Source organism: Ricinus communis, chromosome 7, assembly GCF_019578655.1.
Source record: "Ricinus communis isolate WT05 ecotype wild-type chromosome 7, ASM1957865v1, whole genome shotgun sequence".
In the NCBI taxonomy this organism is placed as follows: domain Eukaryota; kingdom Viridiplantae; phylum Streptophyta; class Magnoliopsida; order Malpighiales; family Euphorbiaceae; genus Ricinus; species Ricinus communis.
In genome coordinates, this window is record NC_063262.1 from 26,922,863 (window position 1) to 26,938,960 (window position 16,098).

The 16,098-nt window shown below is 34.5% G+C and overlaps 3 protein-coding genes across 8 annotated transcripts; all 3 read left to right on the forward strand.

Moving 5' to 3' along the window:
• Nucleotides 1-475: 475 nt before the first annotated feature.
• LOC8276468 (pre-mRNA-processing factor 17) lies at nucleotides 476-4,000 on the forward strand. Of its 2 annotated transcripts, XM_048377310.1 has the most exons (2): nucleotides 477-2,394; nucleotides 3,647-4,000. In XM_048377310.1, exons 1-2 carry the CDS (start codon nucleotides 653-655, stop codon nucleotides 3,651-3,653), a joined length of 1,749 nt encoding a protein of 582 aa, XP_048233267.1. In that variant the 5' UTR covers nucleotides 477-652; the 3' UTR covers nucleotides 3,654-4,000. The 2 variants fall into 2 exon arrangements, with proteins under 2 accessions (XP_025014266.2, XP_048233267.1); XM_025158498.2 differs by lacking the exon at nucleotides 3,647-4,000 and having other exon boundaries at nucleotides 476-2,398.
• Nucleotides 4,001-4,642: 642 nt separating this feature from the next.
• Nucleotides 4,643-8,460, forward strand: LOC107261750 (dual-specificity RNA methyltransferase RlmN). Its single transcript, XM_015723134.3, has 9 exons — nucleotides 4,643-4,874; nucleotides 4,978-5,054; nucleotides 5,283-5,388; nucleotides 5,598-5,695; nucleotides 5,842-5,972; nucleotides 6,072-6,180; nucleotides 6,792-6,983; nucleotides 7,070-7,206; nucleotides 8,050-8,460. The coding sequence occupies exons 1-9, from the start codon at nucleotides 4,685-4,687 to the stop codon at nucleotides 8,330-8,332; spliced, it is 1,323 nt and encodes a 440-aa protein (XP_015578620.1). The 5' UTR covers nucleotides 4,643-4,684; the 3' UTR covers nucleotides 8,333-8,460.
• A 1,867-nt stretch (nucleotides 8,461-10,327) lies between these two features.
• LOC8276469 (deoxynucleoside triphosphate triphosphohydrolase SAMHD1 homolog) lies at nucleotides 10,328-15,928 on the forward strand. 5 transcript variants are annotated; one of them, XR_001535656.3, is made up of 19 exons: nucleotides 10,328-10,753; nucleotides 11,612-11,649; nucleotides 11,745-11,767; nucleotides 12,017-12,123; nucleotides 12,206-12,257; nucleotides 12,342-12,426; nucleotides 13,128-13,218; nucleotides 13,408-13,446; nucleotides 13,559-13,626; nucleotides 13,729-13,791; nucleotides 13,901-13,956; nucleotides 14,038-14,111; nucleotides 14,197-14,289; nucleotides 14,376-14,477; nucleotides 14,624-14,704; nucleotides 14,784-14,875; nucleotides 14,990-15,005; nucleotides 15,308-15,432; nucleotides 15,523-15,928. XR_001535656.3 is itself a non-coding variant. In XM_015723131.3 (19 exons), exons 1-19 carry the CDS (start codon nucleotides 10,649-10,651, stop codon nucleotides 15,634-15,636), a joined length of 1,386 nt encoding a protein of 461 aa, XP_015578617.1. In that variant the 5' UTR covers nucleotides 10,370-10,648; the 3' UTR covers nucleotides 15,637-15,928. The 5 variants fall into 5 exon arrangements, 3 of the variants coding, with proteins under 3 accessions (XP_025014246.1, XP_015578617.1, XP_015578616.1); XM_015723131.3 differs by having other exon boundaries at nucleotides 10,370-10,753; nucleotides 12,041-12,123; nucleotides 15,322-15,432; XM_015723130.3 differs by having other exon boundaries at nucleotides 10,372-10,753; nucleotides 15,322-15,432.
• The last annotated feature ends 170 nt before the right edge of the window (nucleotides 15,929-16,098 follow it).

The window sequence follows — 16,098 nt, forward strand, 5'->3', positions numbered from 1 at the left end:
TAATAAAATATTGTATCAATTATTTAATATCAAATTATAAAATATTTATATTTATGTATAATTATTTTATTAATTATAGTGTATATACTGTTTATATAAGAATATTCTTAATAGAGAAATTTTCTTAAACAGTCATTCGAAACCATTTTTCTGATGAATATTTAAACTTGGCTTTTTAGGTTCTTACTTCAACTTCTTTCAATTTAATTCAACTTTTGATTGTTTGCTAGAAATAATATATGAAAATAAAATAAATAAAATATAAAAGATATGCTTGTGGTTTAATTTTTATTTTTAAATATATAATTTTTTAATAAATTAATATATCTTAGTTAGTAAAATGTTATTATTATCATTAGACTATTAGTTTAGGATGATAAATTGTTCTTTATATAAATTATAAAAATTATGTTGAGAAATCTGATTTAAAATCCAATTTTAAGAGGAAAAATAAATAAAGTACATTTAAATAATTAAAATATCATAAGAGAAAGCTTTGGGAAAATTCCCTCGCCTTCCACACTTGCGCCGTTTAATTACCTCTGTCAACCGCCGACTCAAGGCCTTCAGAAAAATTTTCTTCAGGACTTCCCTAAGAAACCCTCGTTACACTATTATCTCATCTCATCTAGATCCAATTCAATTCGAGTAGATGGATCTTCTACGAACATACAGAAACGACGACGAATCAGACGAACAAGAACACCAAAACCCTAATTCCTCACCAGATTCGTCTCCACCCCGTCTCCTTCCATCCAAATCCGCCGCACCGAAAGTGGACGACACAACACTAGCTCTAGCAGTAGCTCAAGCGAATCAAATCCTCTCAAAACCAATCGACCCCGTTCAGCACGCCGTTGCGTATAACCCAACCTATGACCAGCTCTGGGCTCCAATTCAAGGCCCTGCACATCCTTACGCAAAAGATGGAATTGCCCAAGGCATGCGTAATCACAAGCTTGGCTTCGTGGAAGATGCTGCAATTGACTCATTTGTGTTTGACGAGCAGTATAATACTTTTCATAAGTATGGTTATGCTGCTGATCCTTCTGCATCTGAAGGTAACAATTATGTTGGTGATTTAGATGCTTTACGCAATAATAATGCTATTTCTGTTTATAATATTCCCCAAAATGAGCAAAAGAGACAAAAAGTTGAGAAGAAGATAGCAGCGAAAGCCGACGAAACTGAGGATCAAGTTACTGACAAGGAAGAGATTGATAATCCGGCGACTGATGTTTGGTTAATGAGGAATCGAAAGAGTCCATGGGCTGGTAAGAAGGAAGGTCTGCAAACGGAATTGACTGAGGAGCAGAAGAAGTACGCAGAGGAGTATGCGAAGAAGAAAGAAGAGAAGGGAGGTGCTGATAAAGGAGAAGTTGTTGCTGACAAGACTACTTTTCATGGTAAGGAAGAGAAAGATTATCAAGGGAGATCGTGGATTGAACCTCCTAAGGATGCTAAAGCCAGCAATGATCATTGTTATATACCAAAACGACTTGTGCATACTTGGAGCGGACATACTAAAGGTGTTTCTGCTATTAGGTTTTTCCCCAAGAAGGGGCATTTAATTCTTTCGGCTGGGATGGATACCAAGGTCAAGATTTGGGATGTGTTTAATTCTGGTAAGTGTATGAGAACTTATATGGGTCATTCAAAGGCTGTTAGAGATATTTCATTTTGCAATGATGGAACCAAGTTTTTGACTGCTGGCTATGATAAGAATATTAAGTACTGGGATACCGAAACTGGTCAGGTTATTTCCACTTTCTCCACTGGGAAGATTCCTTATGTTGTTAAACTTGATCCCGATGATGATAAGCAGAATATATTGTTGGCTGGTATGAGTGATAAGAAAATTGTTCAATGGGATATGAATACAGGGCAAATTACTCAGGAGTATGATCAGCATTTGGGGGCTGTAAATACTATTACATTTGTCGATAATAATAGGAGGTTTGTAACTTCAAGTGATGATAAATCACTCCGTGTATGGGAATTTGGAATCCCTGTTGTTATAAAATATATTAGTGAACCTCACATGCATTCTATGCCATCTATTGCTGTTCATCCCAACACTAATTGGTTTGCAGCACAGAGTATGGATAACCAGATTCTTATTTACAGTACTAGGGAAAGATTTCAGTTGAATAAGAAGAAGACGTTTAAAGGACATACTGTGGCAGGTTATGCTTGCCAAGTCAATTTCTCACCAGATGGACGGTTTGTTATGTCAGGAGATGGTGAGGGTAAGTGCTGGTTTTGGGACTGGAAGAGCACTAAAGTTTTCAGGACCCTTAAATGCCATGAGGGTGTGTGCATTGGGTGTGAGTGGCATCCATTGGAGCAAAGTAAAGTGGCAACTTGCGGTTGGGATGGCTTGATTAAGTACTGGTGAGTTAAATCTCTTACTGCATGTTTATTGCTAATGCCTTTGTATGCAGATGTTCTGGTATTGCTAATTCATATCCATTTATCTGTTTGTATATGCCGAGCCTGTACAATCAATGTATCACCATGAAAGTTGTCAATGCCCAGGATATGCTAATAAGGTCGCATATATTTGTCACAAAATTAAGGTCAAACCAAAATCTGAAAAGGCATTTTGCATTTCTCTAGGAAATTTAATTGATTTTTCTAGTTGTCATTTTAGCTTATATGATGTTAGAAGATATCTTGAGAGGATTGACGGTAATTATCTATAGTCATTGTGAACATATCGTACAAGATGAACTTAAATACCATATACCTGCATTTGTTTCTATAGAGGACTAGTATCTGTTAATGTCACAAAGATTAGCAGATTAATATGGATCCCTAATTCCCTTTTTTGATGGTTAATCATCTACCTGATGATGTTATTCTTTTTTTTTTTTTTCTGCTGTATTGTCCCTCTTGTTCATATGGTAGCCATTTTTAGTGCATTCTCTTGTGCAATCATGGCACTAGTTTTAGCATACATGGTTACTCGTCATTAAACTACCACTTCTGGTTTAATTGACCAGTCTGGTGTTAAGGCTTAATATTATGGAAGCCAAGAAGATTTGTTCGTCACTAAAACATCAGCTTCATTTCTTCACGAATTTCTAAAATCAGTCGTGCAACTGAAACAGGAAATTCCACACTAAGGCTTAATTCTAATGTCTTTATGATGGCTGGTCTTGCATTGATCCTAAACTGATAGACGAGTTACTTAATCTTGTGAACATTTGCTTTAGATGAGTTAATATATTGCATGTATTTGAATTATGTCTTTTCCTCTAATAATTTGACAGCAGGATTGCTGTTATGCCTCAGAAGCCAATCTTGATGGCTTGACAATTCATTTAGCTTTTCTTAACCTTATCAAATAAACTCGAGTGAGCTTTAATCCAACCAAGTTGCAGATCGCTCATGAATGGCGGTTCATTCATTTGCAACCGTACTAAAAATGCTTGTTAGAATTACTGGATGCTGTGCCTGCATTCTGTATGTTTTGGTGCTAGTTTAACTCGAGGTTGCAGGTGGAGCATGTAGTGAGATAGGCATTACTAATTATTGCAGCATCAGTCGCAAAGTTGCAACTTATTGCCAGACACATGTTCATAAATATTGTCTCTACCTAAATGGATAGCTAACATTTCATCCTGGGCTGTTTGTTTTGCAGGGACTAATTTCCTATTACGAAGCTGGATGCCTTCATTAAGTTAATCAATATTAGGCCACTTCAGTCATCCTGAAAGACAAATGACTGTGCAAATCTTGTCAGATAGAGGGGTACATGTTAGATATAAAGATCAGAGGAGCCTTGGAGGAACCCAATATTATTCATAGTTCTCCACTGAAATCTTAGCGGGCCAGTTGGTGAGAATTGATAAATGTACAATAGCATCATATCACTGTATCACATCACTGCTGAACAGACTCAGTTTTATTGTTAGTCATGCTAACTAGAGATGTAACTTCAGTAATGAATTTTGTAGGCTGAATTTGTTCTAATGTTATATGCCGTTTTTCTCTCTGTCTCTCTCCTTTTTGTCTCCTTTCTTTTCTTTTTATATTTCTTAATACCGGCGACAGTTGATGTGAGATAACTGCCTTAATCTTGTTTTAAAACGGGTTGCTCATACTTGATCGGCACAAAAAGAAAATACAATTCTTTCTGATTTATGCCGGCTTGTGCTAATCCCAGAACTGCCTGTAAAATAGTTTTGCTAATTTCGGTGCTGCCTGCAAAATTGAATCGGGTCCAGGTTCAACACAAAACCTGAATGATAGCAACTACTATAATTCACCAGCCATATTATTTAAACTCGGAAAGTTGCTTCTATTTTCAGTGGAACTCAATTATTCCAATTATAAAAGTAATATTTATTCTCATTTCGGGGCATATTAAGATTGATATAATGCCATAGCGCAGTTGTAAAGAATGGAGGATAAAGTTCAAAATATTAGCAGAAAAAGATTGATTTTTATTACAAAATCGATAAAAAGTTTTCTTGACATGTACTATTTAATTTTCTGTTAATTAATAATTAGAGAAATATTATATAATACATATAAATAGAAAAATATTAAGCAAATTCGACTAAAAACACCCTAATAATATATGCCTTTTTCCAAATTGCGAAAGACAAAAATAAATAAATAAAAATAAAGCAGTATTTATTGGACCAGTGGCATTCAACTTACCGGCAACGTGAAAATGGAGGTAGGTTGTATGTGGATGAGGCGCATGCGAGTTGTGCTTCTTGTAAGTCGGCCTTTAAAACCGCCGCTCTTATCTGCTCCGCCGCCTAATCTCCACCTCCACTTCACTTCTCTTTTCTCTTCCGCCCGTAGTTCACTTTCCACCTCCACCGCTTGTTCGTCACCACTCCCCCTTCTTAATATAGGTAAGCATATTATTTGCAGACTAAGAAAACACGATACTGGTTTAACTCTCATTTTATATTTTATGGTTTAATTATTCAATTTTATTGCTGTTTATTTGTGTAGGAAGTGATGACACTAGTGCTATTCCAAATAAGGATGGAAAAGTGCTTCTTAAAGGAATGAGTTACACTGAGCTTGAAGTACGATTTTTCTTCTTTCTTTCTTTTCAATTTTCATTTCAGTATATGACTTAATGATTTGTCTTTAGATGCTCAAGTTAGCAACTTCTTGCTTTGTGTTTAGTTAGTTAGCAAAAAGCGAAGCAATTAGCTCTAGTATGTTGTCCAGATAATACCCAAATCTACTGTTGTAATTGTAATTAAATCAGAAGTCTTTATGTTTCTAATTGTGGGAATGGACTGTGTCAGAAATGGGTGCAATCTCATGGATTCAGACCTGGTCAGGCTATGATGCTGTGGAAGCGCCTTTATGCGAACAATAATACGTTGGCACATTATTTTGATGAATTAGAAGGTATTTGTCAGTTCCTTTCTTGGTAGAATGCTAATTTTATCTCATTCTTTTGTATCTAATTTGGCACGCTGAATGATTTTAATCTTATCTTGTTTTGATGTGACTGACTTGCTCTGCATTCACACTATTGAACATCTTTTCCCTGCATGAGAGAAATGCCGAGTCTTATGAATTCTTTTTTTTTTTTTTTGGTTGTTAACCTTGTGCAGGTTTAAATAAGGATTTCAAGAAAATGCTGAGTGAACATGCTCGATTGAAGGCGATATCTATGGAAGATGTTGTTACAGCATCTGATGGAACTAAAAAGGTAGCCATAACCATTAGCAGTTCTATCTGTTCTCTCTTTCGTTATAACACTTCATAGTGTATATGCCACTTTGTTCCAGTTGTGTATATTTCTTTTGGCAGTTGCATTATCTTCTCATTGATTTTGAAACTCACAGGAGCTTGCAGATTTTATTTAGGTTGGATGATGAGATGGTAATAGAAACGGTTATCATACCTTGTGATAGAGGTAGGACAACAGTTTGTGTTTCGAGTCAAGTGGGCTGTGCCATGAATTGTCAGTTCTGCTACACTGGCAGGCAAGCTTTTATCTTCCTTCTTTGAACTTTAATCTATATTATTCATGTTTGTGTTCTTTCTACAAGGTGCATCTTCCTTATAAATCAATCAATCTGTAGGATGGGTTTGAAGAGACATCTGACTACAGCTGAGATTGTAGACCAGGTTGTATCTGCACAGCGTCTGCTCACAAGTGATGCTGGTTCCATCACAAATGTTGTTTTTATGGTAAGTTTATGACTAAGCGAATGGTTCAGTTTTTTCTTTAATTTATTTTAATTGGCTTAGAAAAATTAAATGTGGGGTGCATCATCCTATAGATCTGCATCCAATGAATGAAGTTTCACTAATATGCTTGGTGTTAGGATATCTAAAAAAATCACTGTTATTTTTCTATTTATCAGCAAAGGAAAAATTTATGGTTCTTATTGATTTATTGTCACTACAAAATTCCTGGCCAATGAGGAAATCGTGTGTATGACTTTGAAGAAAGAAGTACATTGCCCTTTATTTCTTTTCAGAATTTTTGTTTAGCCATTGAACCATACTAATCTTCTACTGTGTATTTAGTACCATCCGGTCATTTACATCCAACTAACCCTTGTATGTTTTCCTGTCCCATTTGCCTTATTCATTTTGTTATCAAGAAAATCTAATGAAGTTGTTTTGATCTTGCTTTCTTTAATATCTGAAGGAGAGTTCTTTCCATCTATGAAGAAGACAAAATAATTCCATCCTTTTTTTGTCTTTTCTACATCATGGGTATTTAAGTGAATAAAAACATATTGTTCAATAAGCTTGTTATCTCTAAAATGTTGGATCTGATATACGGATTGCAGGGAATGGGGGAGCCACTTCAGAATATTGAGAATGTCATTAAAGCTGCAGATATTATGGTGCATGATCAGGGTCTTCACTTCAGTCCTCGCAAGGTCACTATTTCTACAAGTGGGCTTGTGCCCCAGCTAAAGCGTTTCCTTCGGGAATCCAATTGTGCTTTAGCTGTTAGTCTGAATGCCACAACTGATGAGGTATATTATATGTTCATCTCTGCTTTTATTTACTGGAGAAACATGTGCATATTACTGACTTTCCTTTTCATTAATGAACTATGAAGGTCAGGAACTGGATCATGCCAATTAACAGGAAGTATAATTTAGGCTTGCTTCTTGACACCCTCCGGAAGGAACTGCATTTCAAAAATAACTACAAAGTTCTATTTGAGTATGTGATGCTTGCAGGAGTAAATGACAGGTTAGTAAACCCTTTTCAATTTCTTTTAACATTGGATACTATTGTTTTGGGCCATTTGCAATGTTCAATGCAGTACAGTGATATGGTGTTTAATTGCATAATTAATATGATACAATTGGAAAGCATAATCTTGTCGATCAGAAAGATAAAGATGTGTGGTTGATCACTGTCATTATTGCCTTGTAATGGCTCCAGCTGCACTTTCTTGTATAATGGCCTATTCCTTGTTTTATTACTTGTTTCTAAATAGGTTTGAAACTGTAGTGAATGCATTAGCCTTCACTACTGGCATTAATAATCACATCTAAGTATAAATCTTGTTACACCTTCACTTCATTTCATTTAGCTCTATTCCAAAAAGAATTGTGTGGCTCCACCTTCTTAGCATAATGCCTATAGATGTTATAATTATAAGCCGAACCACACAAAATGGCAATGTTTAGGATAGATTTATATGACTGCATTAATTTCTTATAATCTTTTTTTTCTGAACTAAATTTCATAATCATGATAAGCTATGAGCTCATCATTAAATTCTTATTCCTGCACCAATTAAAAATCTTACTTCACCGTTTAATAAATTTTTATGCTAGTAATAATAATCTTAACACTTGGATTATGCAAAACGTTAATATATCACTGCAATGGTGCTTTATGCTAAAAGTAATTTAACTCGATTGTTTATGCCATATTTATCTTGTACAGGACATTTCAATTGCAGACCTATTACACTAGTGAAACATTTTGGTCAAGTTGACAGCAAAATATGTTGCACATGATCTCATTTTAGTGAAATAATGTGGCTTCTCTGTATAACGGCAGTAGTGATTGTTTTGTTTTCAGCTTGGAGGATGCAGAGAGGCTTAGTGATCTTGTTCAAGGGATTCCATGCAAGATCAATCTCATTCAATTTAATCCTCACTCTGGATCCCAGTTTAGACCAACCAGCAAAGAGAAGATGATTGAATTTCGGAATATCTTGGCAGAGGCCAAATGCACTGTTTTCTTGAGAGACAGTAGAGGCGATGATCAGATGGCTGCTTGCGGTCAGCTTGGCAAACCCGGGGCTATCCAGGTACCCTTACTACGTGTACCGGAGCAATTCCAAGTGGCTTTGAATATATAGGATGCGAGATATTAGATGAGAGTTTGATACACAGGATTGACAAAACATGATCTTGAATTTAATGATGAAAATTAGATATTACTCTACTCGAATTTGGTGATTTTAACCTGAACTTGTGAGCTTATGCATCTCTGTCACCTCTTTATTTAATTTTTTTTTTTTTTTTTTTTTTTAAGTTAGATTGTCATCTTCTTTTTTAAGAGGAGTGATAAGTATCTGCATCTTGATAGTAGAAGGGGACATGCGACTTTTGCGTACTAGTTTGAATTTCAATCACAAGCACTGTTCTGTTCCCATTGTTTTTGCGTACAAGGTAAAGCAAAGATGAACATGTCCAATCATATATTGTTTGACAGGAAATCCTTCTTCTTCTTCTTCTTCTTTATCCCTTGCTAAAGAAGGTAATGCAAGTTAGTGTAGCATCATTGACATGGATCCCGAATCAAAACTTATTTGGAGGAATGGAAGCAATAGCTGAGGAGATACAGATAGATACTGATACTTGAAGCAAAATCTTTCTTTTCAATGCTCATTCCTTTTTCTTTTCTTCTTGTAAATATGACAAGACAAAAGTTAAAATAATAATAATAATATTAATAATAAACTAAAATAATTATAAAAAATAAATTATTGAATAAAATAGACAAATTAGTAATAAATAAATACTTAATAGATATGTTCTTAATTAATAAAGTAATACATAAAATATAATTTTCATACTAATTTTGTACTTTAGGTTCTAAATGTTGAGTCTTTTTTCAATTCCTTTTCCATACTTTGTTTTTTATTAGTTTTAGGTTAAGAATTTAAAATAAAAACCTAAAAAGATATTTTGGTAAATATATACCATTGAGGACCGGATCCTCCAAAAACTCGTACTTATCTTGTTTGTCCAAAATTTTCTTAATAACCCTGGAACCAAAGTATCTCAATTACTATAAAATAATTTTTAATATAGGAAATTATACAATTTATAAAAGGATCTAAATAATTTTAGATTTTTAAATTCATTGATAAAGATTTATTAAATCTAAGTGACATGATAATATTGCTAAGAGAATTTTAATAATTAACAGTAAAGGAAATGCTGATAATTGATGATTTGTTAAGAAAATTAAAAATAAATAGTACAATAAATACTGAGGATCTTTTTTAATAAAATTGAAACAATTGCATGCTAAGCTAAACTAAGGAAGATGTGTTTATTGCTATTGCAAATTGAAAACATATTGAAAGGCTAACCTAACATACTTAAATTATTCAAGATTGATTTTATGTTTAATAGTTGGTGATCATTGGAATTAAATATTTTAATAAAAATAAATTAAATATAAAATTATAATTTTTTAAATTTTAAAATTATAAATCTATACATATAATAGAGGAGTCTATTAGTTAAACTAGTTCAATTTTAGTAGATCTAAAAGATATGCGAACTCGGGAGTTAACATTAGCTAAGGATGTTAAAACTCAAGGAATCAATTAACTAAATAAAACAATTGTGATTGGAAAAGATTAAATGACTGATTGAGCTGAGAGTAACAGTAATGAGCTAACAGAAAGAATGCATGAAAACTATGTATGCTGTAACTTCTCCACCATCATCATCTCTGTTTTAATCTCAGCTACCATGTCTCTTAATTTTCAACGCTCCTGTCATCTTTAAATATCAGAAAATAACAATTTGGGTGTAAACAATCCATTACTTCTCACACCTTTATTTGGAAGCTCTTCCTTGTTTTCTTTTTCTCTCAACTTTTTATGTTTTTTCAATTCTCAATATATGAAAAGTGGCTAATTTTTTTATGACTGTTAAAGGGATGAACATACAAAGAGAGAAGAAGTTGCGAGCCATTACCCCAAGAAAACAGGGGGTGCGCTATACACGTCATCAAATCATTAGCAGTGCTTGTCGTATTGGGAAGAGAGCGAGTCAGTCGTTCCGTTTAATTTCAAAACTTTTATTACTTCCAAGTTACATACAGCTGCTATTTATCATTTAACTCCTCTCTTTCTTTTTTTTAAACTTCATATTTCTCCAATCCTGATTGGCTCGTGTCTCCCACGCTCACGCTCAACAATCACGAGACACCTTTTTGGCGGCCTCACTTCCTCACCACGTCCATTCCTCTCGCTCTATATAGTATATAATATAACTCCCTCCGTCCCTCCTCTTTCTCTGTTTTCTCTTCATTCTCACCTTAGCTGTAACTGCCTTTCTCTCTCTCTGTGCTTGCTGTTTCAAAAACCCTAGTTTTCCTGTGCCTTCGAGCTTCATTTTGTTAGCTGTATGTACATTTGAGTTTAGCTTTGACGATGGGAAGTTGTTGGAAAGGAGTGAACTACTCTGTTTCGTATCAGGATCGTCGATTCTCTAAGCAGATTCGCGATAATGTCCATGGCTACATCTACCTCGATCCAGTATCGCTTTCTGTCTTCAACTCTCTTAGTTTTTGTGGCATCTTTTCTCCCCTAGTCGCTTTATTATTATTATTATTATTATTATTATTATTTTTACTTCTTGTGCTTGGACTTTCAGTTTTTATTTGGTTTCTTCTATTTCATTATGGACTCTTAGGGAGTTAGTTTTCTATAAGGTGAAATCCTTTGGGAGTTAGTTCTCATTATTTGGACTTTCAGTTTTTATTTGGTTTCTTCTATTTCATTATGGACTCTTAGGGAGTTAGTTTTCTATAAGGTGAAATCCTTTCGCAAAAATAATGAGAGAGACCTCACTTTTATTGATTTAGAGTGATAATGGGTAGCAAAACTGAACCAAGAGAGAGACAGAATAGACACAGAGTAAGGCATGTGTAATTTTATATGAAAGGATGATATATATATATATATATATCTAGAAGAAAACGGCAATCGATAATTATACAGAAGAATAATTGAAGCTTAGAGATATAAATAGATAGCTTCCGCGAGAGTTTTCTTTGTTCTTTTTTTCCTTCGCCGCTTGTATTCTTCTGTATGGAGTTAGATAAATTGCTAAATATTTCGTAATTCGGTTAATTACGGTCTTTTTTCTACTTCATGCAGTTAAACCCTAAGTATATTTGTTGTAGTTCCTTAGATTTTACTTAATTATACGATAAACTTAATCAACTAACGATTTTAACTTGCATAACTAGTGACTAGTGAATCTGATTGAATTTGAACTTGTCTTCATTGAATTTTGAGATTGCAACTTCATTTGTTCTTTCTGTTAAATAAATAGTTTAATGGAGGAGATATGAAAACTGGAATTAATTGCTTTTCTGTGTATCATTTCAGCTCTTTCTGAAGTTCGTTGATACTGAACAATTTCAGAGGCAAGTCTGGTTTAGTATTGTTTCTCTTGAAGGTTTTCTCACTTGTTATCCTATAAACTGAGTCCATCATCTGATAAGTTTACTACATGTTGCAGACTTCGTGATCTAAAGCAACTTGGTGAGTGTTGATCTTTTTTAGATTTCACTACTAAGATATCTTTGAAAGAATTTCATTTTCTGTTTGTATACGTATCTATTCTGAATTTTCTTCTCCCTTTGTGAGAGAATATCAGCATTTGAAGATCAATTTAAATTTTAATATTCACTTAGTTGTTCATTGCCTAATTTACCTTGATTTTTCATTGTATAGATCATTCAACAATGTTCTCATAAAATGAGTGTAGAACTAAAGTATATTTCTGCGCAGGTCTAACATACTTGGTTTATCCAGGAGCTGTACATTCTCGGTTTGAGCACTCACTAGGTGTATACTGGCTGGCCAGTGAAGCAGTTCAAAGGATTAAAATTTACCAAGTAGGAATATATCCTTAGCCTGGCGATTCTCATTAAGTTCATAATCATGGGAATGTGTTCTTTATGGGTACCATCCTTGCAGGGTTCGGAGCTTGATATTAATGACTCTGATATAATTACAGTGAAACTTGCTGGTAATGAACTGTGTTTAGTATTAGCATTGCTTTAGAGAGTTGATCGTTTCTTCCAATTTATTCTCTTGCCAATTTTATGTTTAGGACTATTGCATGATATTGGACATGGGCCATTCAGCCATTTGTTTGAGAGCGAGTTTCTCCCCCGAGTTTATAATGGCCTTAACTGGTAATTCCCACATCTTCATTTGAATACTTGTTTGGCCAATCCTCAGAACTTGGTACTGCTGTATTCTTAACATCATAAAGATGACTCAATTTAACATGTACTGGAAAAGATGTTTGAATCGCTATTTTCGAACACTCTATTTTCACCTGGTACTTGTGAGATCCTTTGCATGCTTGGATAATTATTTCATTTGTTGCTTATTATGGAGATGAGTTAACATTTTCTTTCTTTCATTAGTATTATGTGCGAGTCAGTTTACCTTAGTGACTAATATCATCAACGCTAAAACTATTTGGGGTTTCCATTCATAAACATATTTGAAGTACAACTTTCTTTATTACTTTGAAGTTGGAGCATGGAGAATAATGCATTGAAAATATTCAGAACTTACTTCTGATATATAATGGTCAGAACTTCTATTCCAGTAGTTAAGAATACTTGTCAAGCGAGTTGCTGTTGAAATTTCTTATTATATTGTTTCCATTGTAGTTAATTTAAAATTACTTGTATACAAGGAGTTGTTCTGGTAATACTTGCATAATATATGTTTATATCATTTGCATCAAATGTTATTAGTTAAATAATTACCATTGTTTCGTTTCTGCGAGCTCACGGAGAAACTGATAGCTGAAATTTAGTTTTTAAATTGAAATACTTTTCATTAACACATTTTATCTTTCCCTATCTGTATTATTTTCCAGGTCACATGAAGACATGTCGCTGAAAATGATAGACTTTATTGTAGATACACACCATATTGACATAGATCCTGAATACCTAAAGAAAGCCAAGGTTATTCTTGTTTTTATGTTTTATTAGTATGACATCTACTATAACAATCAAAATGCTCTTATGCACTTGGTGATGTGAAAATGTTCTATCTCACCCCTGTCACCATCTCATAGTTTACAATTTTATGTTAGCTCTTTCCATCTATATGAAGGTTCATTTACATGATATACATCTCTATTCTCTTTGCAGGAGATGATCACTGCTAGCAGTGGACATGCTTCTCAAAATGTAAGCCATCTGACAGGAATTTGACTTTTTCTTATCTCTGCTTTGCGTCTCATTCCATTCTCAATTATGTACTTTGCTATATATGCCTAAGTTATAACTTATTTCATTGTAGGCTGTAAATGAAAAGCGCTTCCTACATGATATTGTTGCAAATGGTCGAAATGGGATAGATGTGGACAAGTTAGTTGTTATGTCATTTTTCCCTTATAGCTTTTGCTTTTTAAGAATTTTGTTTATCCAGAATTACTTTAGTGCAGGTTGACAGTACACATTTGGTTTCAGGTTTGATTACCTTATCCGTGACTCCCGGGCTTGTGGACTGGGGTGTAGTTTCCAGTTTGAGAGGTCTATATAATTATGGTTTAGAGTTTTAGTTATAAGTAATCTGTCCTTTGTTACTTTATTCAGACGAGCATCCTGCAACAATTATTCATTTTCCCATTTCATTATCCAGGTTAATGGGTAGCATGAATGTTGTAGGGGATGAGATATGCTACCGCGCCAAAGATTGTCAGTATCTGTTGAAGCTCTGTTTTTATTTCAGTTGGTGTCAAATGGTACTTTTTAACATGTAATTGATATTATTGTCAGATCTCACAGTCCAAAAGTTATTTGCCACTCGTGCTGATATGCATCGAACCGTCTATACACATGCAAAAGTGAAGGTGCATATATTGACATTTTTTTCTCAGGCAAGACCATCATTATTCTAATTGTGAGCCAAGTGAATCTGACAGTTCCATTTATCAGGCAATAGAACTCATGGTTGTGGATGCTTTGTCAAAAGCAAATGATTATCTCGGGATTTCATCCTCAATTGATGATCCATCTCAATTTTGGAAGGTTTTTAGCATTAACATTGATGAACCTTCTCATCCTTCGAGTTCTATGTTTTAGAGGACTAATATTTTCCTTTTAAAAATGTGCAGATAGATGACTCTATACTGAAAGTTGTTGAAACTAATCCTGCCAAGGAGCTGAAGGAAGCGAGAGAACTGATCCAGCGGATTAGGAGAAGAGACCTATACCAGGTAATCTAAGACATCATGACAGGAAAACGATTTATGCTTATGTGTCATAGTTACTTGCCTGCTGGGTGTACACGCCTTACATAGCTTCTACTCGCATGAAGGTCACACAGATAATAGCTATATATATTGTGCATTATATTTTGCAGTTCTGCAATGAGTTTTCGGTTCCAAAAGACAAGCTAGAGCACTTCAAAGACGTCACACCACAGGACATTGTTTGTTCCCAGGTCCCAAATGATACAATATTAGTCTTTCCTTTCCTCAGAGAAGTAGAACATTTTCTCAAAATAGTAATTTTATAACCAGAAAACTGATCACGCTACACTGAAAGAGGAAGATGTTGCTGTAAGCATTACTAAGATTGATTTGACACGTGGAAGGAGGGATCCTCTTGAAAGGTACGCGGAGAGGACCCAAAGCATTGCTTGTTTACTTATTTATTTTATGGATTTGCTTCTGCAGTTTTTGATTTGACAATGATTTTTTTTTCATGCATGTATTCTTTTATTCAGCGTCCTTTTTTTCGAGGTATTAAGATCACTTCCACCGCCCTTCTTTTTTTAATTATTTTTTCCTTCCTCTCCTTTTCAAGGCTAAGGATTGAGAGTAAATTTCAATCTAAGGTAATATAATCCAGGGTCTGCAGTAGAAGAAAAACGTTTGGAGTTTCAGTTGATACGGTTATAGCTCGGCGGTAGCTATAACTATTTTGTCAATACTATGGATTTAGCGATTGTGAAGGGTTTTTAATTAAACATTCTCCCAGAGCCGGAAAGATTAATGCTCTCTAGAAGAAATTCATTGATTTTTTATATGAAGGGTTCTTACAGGTCTATCTTATCAGGATTATGCGAGCAAGAGCAAATTCACAATAGAAAAAGATCTCATCAGTCACTTGCTGCCTTCTTCTTACCAAGACAAGATAGTGAGGGTTTATGCTAAGAAGCCTGAGCTGGTTTGTGAAGAATATAGTACCATTGTTGAATAACTAATGTACTTCTCTCACATCCCTTGTTCAGTGAACCAATGAATGTGTATCATGCAGGTGGATGCAGTTTCGGTGGCCTTCGAGAACTTCCAGCAGAAGACATATGGAATGAAAGCACAGGTACACGCTACTCCTGACAAGAAGAGACGGAAAAACTTGTTCTGCTCGTAATCACTTACATCTATATATGCCTTGGTCTTAGAACTTGTACGTATTAGTAACAGTTGGAAAGGGGGTAGGAAAAAGAAAAAATTTAGACTAGGTTCACAATACGTCCTGCCTGCGGCTTTTTCTCCATTTACTTGGAGACCTCAGATTAAAATGTACATGCTTTACGCAAACACTGAGTGGATCATCATCGTAATTGCCATTGATGTAATAGGTTTAGATGTTCCACTTGTAGTTCTTTTAGTATGAATTGGGAAGTCGAATGAATTTGATGCGACACACAAATTAATTTTCAGCTTGTGATGATGCTTTACAATTTGCGAATGTTTTGTGGGAAGTTCTTAAATGAAAGTGGTGGAAAACTGATATTTATCAAAACTAAAAATGGAGTCCTTGGAAATCTGTGCGAAAATTGTGCTTAAAAACTAATTAGTTTGATGAAGTTGTTATGGAAAACAAGCTGGG